Genomic DNA, 6,139 nt, shown 5'->3' with positions numbered 1-6,139 from the left:
CCGGCAGGCTCAGGCAATCCACTCACCTCAGCCTCCCAAGGCGCGGGATTACAGGCTGAGCCACCAAGCCCGCTGATCCTCATTTTCTTATGCACCAGAGGGAAATAGTTTCCACGTGTTGTGTATTTTACACAGACTTCTGATGTCAGGAAATACTGGCAGAAAAGCAATCTCAATTTTAGGAGAAATGCAAGTAAATAAGAAATTACTTATCTATCGACTTTTCCCATTTGGGTGAAGGAATGTTGGGCAAGAGCAGAGAGCATGATGCAATAGTAGGGAGGTCATGGGAGAGCTGAATTGTGAAGTGGCTCTGTGGGCTGCCGTGGACCAAAGCAGCTGCTGATGGGACAAAGAATCTGTGAAAACCACAGATGGGGCAAGTCCAGAAAGGCATCCGAGGCATACATGGACCTTGTTTTTGCATGTTTTATTGCCAAGATAAATTGTAAACTCATATTCGAGTTTGTGGTCTGTCATTATTTTAAGAAAACTAAAAAGGGACTTTTAAAGAACTTGTGACCAACACCTAAAGTCTTTATTTTATACCTAGACACTCCAGGCCAAATCACAAAAGACATCTCAGAACAGCAAGGCTAGCTCGAAAGGAGCATAAAGACCACTTGAGGATGAAGCCTCACCCTCTCCAGCTTCCAGCCCTCAGCAATGGCATCAGTAAAGAACCTTCCAGCTGAGACTATCTGTGAGGCTTCATAGAGGATCAGCTGCTTTAGGGGCAGTCCTTTGAGGCCTTGTAACCATTCTGGGTGATATCAGCAGTGAAACCAAGTTCAGACCATTCAGAGAAATATAATTGCAAGCCCATTTCCTCTGTACCATTATGTCATCTCACCAAACTGTGTGAAGCCCACCCCCTATTTGTTTTTGAATAGTTTCATATTTGTATATCCTTTGAGAGAAGAAAGTTTTTATGATGGCATCAGCCCGGCACCGTCGACCCCTCTGCCTCCTACAGTTTGGAATCCTGAATAAGAACTTCAGAATGATCTATTGCCAGATCAGTGCCCAGGAAACAAGGTACTTTATGAGATAGGATGGATAGACTCTGCAGTAAAGTCTTTCTAGATACACTGAAGAGAAGGGTTCTTGAAGGAGAATATGGGGAGTTAAGCAGACTGGCAATGGAAGAGGTTTGGCTGCAGCTTAGCTGTTCTGACAGACATTCCCCTCTAGGGCCTGCAGAGGCTGCCGGAATCTGGGAGGCGGCCACTCTTCTAGCACATATGGCTTTCATTAGCCACCATTTTGCTAGGAAACATAATTAAGGGTTTAAGGCTTTACCATTTGTTTGTGTTGGGTGTGTTTTTCTGGTCAGGATGTCTTTCACAAATCAGACTATTTGTTAGTCATAGGGGCTGCTACAGTCTGATAGAATCCCAGTGCTCCCCAGTAACAAATTGACATTCAGATGTTTATGTTCAGTGTTTTTAGAATTGTTAATACTGAACTTAGACTGCCATGTGGCAGAACAGCTTCCTTTCCTTGGAGAGTGGTTAGTAAGGAAAAGGTATTTCAGCCTGTAGGTGATATCAGATTTCTTTACTTGCTGTGAAATTTAAAAGCTAGATGGGAGTCAGTTGAACCAAGCAAAACTCAACTCAGTGCTGTCTGGGATTACCTAAATGAGTGATGTCACCAGCACCCCCACAGTAAGAACACGCACTTTAAAATGCTTCCTAGCCGGGCTAGGTGGCTCAGCCTGTAATCCCGCGCCTTTGGGAGGCTGAGGTGAGTGGATTGCCTGAGTCCGTGAGTTCGAGACCTGCCTGGGCAACTTGACAAGACCTCATCTCTACAATAAATCAAAATGAGCCGGGCATGGTAGCATGCACCTGTAGTTCCAGCTACTTGGAAGGCTGAGGCAGAAGGATCACCGGAGCCCAGCAGGTCGAGGCTGCAGTGGCCGGGAGCAGCCACTGCATTCCAGTCTGGGGGACAGAGACTCCAACTCAAAAAATAAATAAATAAAATAAATAAAATGCTTCCTAACTCTGCTCATCAGAGGACACACCCCGCCATGTCCTGCTAATGAACTCCAGCTCCCCTGGGATTTGCTCTACTGTGCAAATATAGCATTCCATGGGTCCTGCTATTGGCCCAGCAAGGTGATTCACAATACATTTTCCCACTTTTTATTTTATTTTATTTTGAGTTGGAGTCTCACTCTGTCGCCCAGACTGGAGTGCAGTAGCCGCTCCCAACCACCGCAGCCTCGACCTGCTAGGCTCCAGCAGGGTTCCGCTGATCCTTCCGCCTCAGCCTTCCAAGTAGCTGCAACTACAGGCGTGTGCTTCCATGTCCAGCTCATTTTGATTTATTGTAGATGAGGTCTTGCCAAGTTGCCCAGGCGGGTCTCGAACTTGCGGGTTCAGGCAATCCACTCACCTCAGCTAACATTTTCCCACTTTTAAAACAATGGGTATTTATCTTAATTAGCCCACATCTGTGTGAAATGTGGGTAAGGGATTAGCTAGGTGACTTGATTAATCCTGCTTTAGCTGAATGAGTCACATGCCCTGCTGGGCTTCCTCACTTCTCAGGCCTCCCTAGGAGCAGAGAGGGAATGGTTAGGGCAAGGGGCCAGGCCACTTGATAGGCCATTCTTCCTTTTCTTGTGATAGTTCAGAGAAGCCAAGGGTGTTTCTTTGTCCTCATCACTTAGGGTGCTTGACTGTGGGTTCAGTGATGGTTAGATCTGGCCCTATGCTGAGTGGTGTTCTCATAAATGACGAGGGAGGAAAAACCCTGATTTGTAGTATTTGCATATTCTAGGGATGTAAATACTCCCACCATGGCAACCTCACCCCTAGCCCTCCCTGGAGCAACAAGAGACAATTAACCTCTAGTTGGCAGCATGTTCATGAAACATTATCACTTTTGTGTGCTAAGAAATGCATGTGGGGAGGCAGTACAGCAGACACGGTCCTGAATACTGTGAAAGATCAACCTAGCAGGAAGCCTCCCCAAGACCTAGTCTTCCTAACAGTTGGGCTCTTGCTAACCTTCCCTCTCCTGGGCTCTCCTTGGCTGAGGAATGGAAGGCTACACCAGGTTGCTTCAAAGTTTCTCCCAGCCCTGCTCTCTGCTCCTCTCTACAGATGCAGATGCCTTGGCTCTACCAGCTGCTAAGATCTCACTGGGTGTGATTTTAGGTAGTTTCTCAAAGCCAGCTGCTGAGATGTTAGACTTCACATGGCTATGGCCCTGCACTTGGGCCCTGCACTTGCCTTACCCAAATTCTGTACTGAAGTAACTACACACCATATTGGTGATGCCACTCAATGCTCTGTAATGCTAAAACCTGGGCTAAAGGCTTCCCACTCACCACCCATACACATAGCAGGTAAGATTAGACTAATGTAACTTAAAGTGGGTTGGCACATCACCTAATGTGGACTCAGACTTTTGTCTGCTGGCTCCACCCAGTGGTGGCTCGTAAGCACAGTGACTCCAGCACCATTGAGACAGATTTCCAGCTTAATCTGCTATTCAATCTTACTTACCTGAGATCAATACATTACATTAGCAGTGCCAAGGGACTGATGATCCCAGCCTGTGGCAATTAGAAAGGACGGAAAGGCAGTATTGATTAATGCTGAGGCAATCCCAGGCCCTAATCTTTTAACCCTCAGGAAACCAGACAGATTCAGCACTTTGACAGCATAACATCTTCATTAGATAAACGGGATTCTTTCCTCAAGAGACTGAATCTGGTCATCTAAGTAAAATGGCCATTTCATTTTCTCTCAGGTCAATTTCACTATCTTTTATTTGATAGCCAACTCAGTCTTTGGGGAAATTTGTGGATGATTTGAGTAGTAACCGCAAGGACATCACTGTAATAATGATAGTGCCTTATATTTCTTTAGCCCCTCTCCCAAGGGTATATGAAGCTGTTCAGATTCTCCATCCATTCACACAACACTGCTCCGAGGCAGAAATGATCATTACTGTTTTACAAGGAAAGACGCCACTATGTGGTCTCAAAGCAAATGGTTTTTAAGAGCTAAAATTCATTTCCTGGCTCTGTTCACCAAATGATGCCTTCTTTAAACATAAACACAAATTGTAATGTGTTAACAGTTACATATTTACAGAGAGAAACAGAGAGGATTTTACAATAGTGACCAACACAGCAGCTGCCAACAAATACCTAGCTCAGAAAGAACATGGAAAGCATCACTCCTGTTTCCCACAGACACAAAAGCACACTGAACTTTCCTCAGTATTCAGTGTAACCCAGCAGAAGGGAAGTTTTAACATCAGGCAGAGGCGCAGGATGAGTTGGAGCAATGATGTGCCCAGGAGCCAGAATCCACTTGGCGAACACTGTGATAACCAGCAGGTGGCAGAAGAAATAAATTTCCAAGCAGCCAAAACCACAAAAACATACAGAGAATTTTTTTCCCTTTCCTGAGGGACTGGGTGGAGGAAACCAAGATCTGTGACAGTCCCGACACATGTGGCCTGGTCACATGGATACAGGAAGAAAGGTCTGGGGGAGGATAATGAACAAAGTAGGTTGAGAAAAATGAAGCAAGGGACCAGAACGTGAAACTAGCCTTGAGTGACACGTTTTCCCTCACTCAGAAGCACAGGCAAAGCCATGCCCACAGGGGCAGACACAGATCCAGGTTTCTGCAGATCCTGGCTGGATAATCCTTTGCTTTGCTCCTAGTCACTTTAGCTCTACCCCTTGGCTATTCCAAAGTGGCACCCTTCCCACCAGACATCCCAGTTTCCTCTGAGGAAACAATCTGCGGTCGAGGCTGCGGGGCCTTGGCTCTCTGCCTGGCACCTCTGGTGTATGGATGGGGTTCCTGCCCACGACGCAGACATCTTCTTTTCCTGCCTTTCCAAAGCAGCGGAAAGGTAGGAGGTTCATGGCGAGGTCTGGGTGCAGGACCTAGAAGGAAAAGGTTACCAGGACTCTGTGGGGAGCCCCAGGGCCCACGTCCCACCTTTCCAGCAGACATCCTCTCCCTTTTCACACAGTCCATATAAAAATGAAGCAGCAGCAATTTTTATTGAGGGACCTAAACTGAAAATAGGTTTAGAACATAATTTAAAAAAATAAAACAGCAAAAGTAGCAAAAAATATATGACCTTTTAAAAAACATTTTCCTTTTTTTTCTTTTTTCTTTGTTTTTAATATATAGCAACTGATGCCTCCCAGCCACCAGGAGCATCTTACCCAATGGGTAAATCTCTGGTAACGACCCTTTTAAAAAGACATGTAAATATATACTCAGATTTATACACTTTGTGTTTTCTTCATAGCTATGTACAAAGCCCCCAGTTTGGGGCTGGGCCCCAGGGCCACAACACGCTCCCAGCCTTTGCCTCACCATCCTCTGGTACCAGGTATTTGGTCAGCAAAGCAAATTAGTATGGGAATTAATAAGCCACTGGCACCATGTGTCTGGAGCAGACGTTGCTTCCAGTTGAGGCCTGAAGCACTGACCTCCCTACCGCTGTAGCCCTGAGGACAAGGCACCTGCCACCAGAATTCAAGGGGCTTACAGGTGAACTGTACAAAACCAACGCAGGAAAGCTCAGGGAGCTCTCACTGCAGGCCTGCTCATCTCCCACTCCCCACTCCTCCAGGCACACCTGGGGGCAGGGAGGGGTCTTGGTCCAACACGTGGGAAGGAACGAAGTGGCCATCAGCGAGTACCTGCCTCTTGGCTCCTCCCTCACAAGCAGGTTGAGAGGAAGAGGTGAGCTCAGGGAGTGAAGACAGGCCACACAGGAAGGCCCCAGGAAGGCAGCCGGCTCCTGCCAGCAGGGAAGGGGAAAGGGGCAGGCAGTGGGTCCAGCAGGGAGTTGTGGGTGAGGGGTACAGTTGATGGAGTCTGGGGAGGGGAATGGTGGTGGCAGTCAGCGCCGTTTGAGTCCACCGTTGGCAAGCTGGGGCGGATGTCGGGGCAAGCAGGGCTCCTCAGGCAATGGCTCATGAGAGAAGACAGAATCCTCCCCTGAGGAGCAGGTAGAGCTCCGGGTGTCAGGAAAGCTGGGTGAGTACTGGTCCAGGGGCATGGACAGGTCCAGATACTCCTGTGATGGGAGAAGGGAGAACGATGGCCGCATGCCCCTCCCTGTGGCATGTTTGCTCAGG

At 47.5% G+C, this 6,139-nt stretch overlaps 1 protein-coding gene across 3 annotated transcripts in view; it reads right to left on the bottom strand.

Annotated features, from left to right (window-relative positions):
* Window positions 1-5,162: 5,162 nt before the first annotated feature.
* Window positions 5,163-6,139, bottom strand: part of FGFR1 (fibroblast growth factor receptor 1) — a 42,151-nt gene continuing 41,174 nt past the window's right edge. For 2 of the 3 annotated variants that reach the window (XM_021706093.1, XM_021706094.1), the window contains exon 16: window positions 5,459-6,078. In XM_021706093.1, the coding sequence (XP_021561768.1) occupies window positions 5,902-6,078 (177 nt within the window). In that variant the 3' untranslated portion in view covers window positions 5,459-5,901. Of the gene's footprint in view, window positions 6,079-6,139 lie in introns of all 3 variants that reach the window. The other variant, XM_008072359.2, reaches the window with a different exon arrangement.

This window comes from Carlito syrichta, unplaced genomic scaffold (assembly GCF_000164805.1).
Source record: "Carlito syrichta isolate Samal-C Ts95f unplaced genomic scaffold, Tarsius_syrichta-2.0.1 Scaffold315142, whole genome shotgun sequence".
Lineage (NCBI taxonomy): Eukaryota > Metazoa > Chordata > Mammalia > Primates > Tarsiidae > Carlito > Carlito syrichta.
This window is presented reverse-complemented; position numbering and strand designations above follow the sequence as displayed.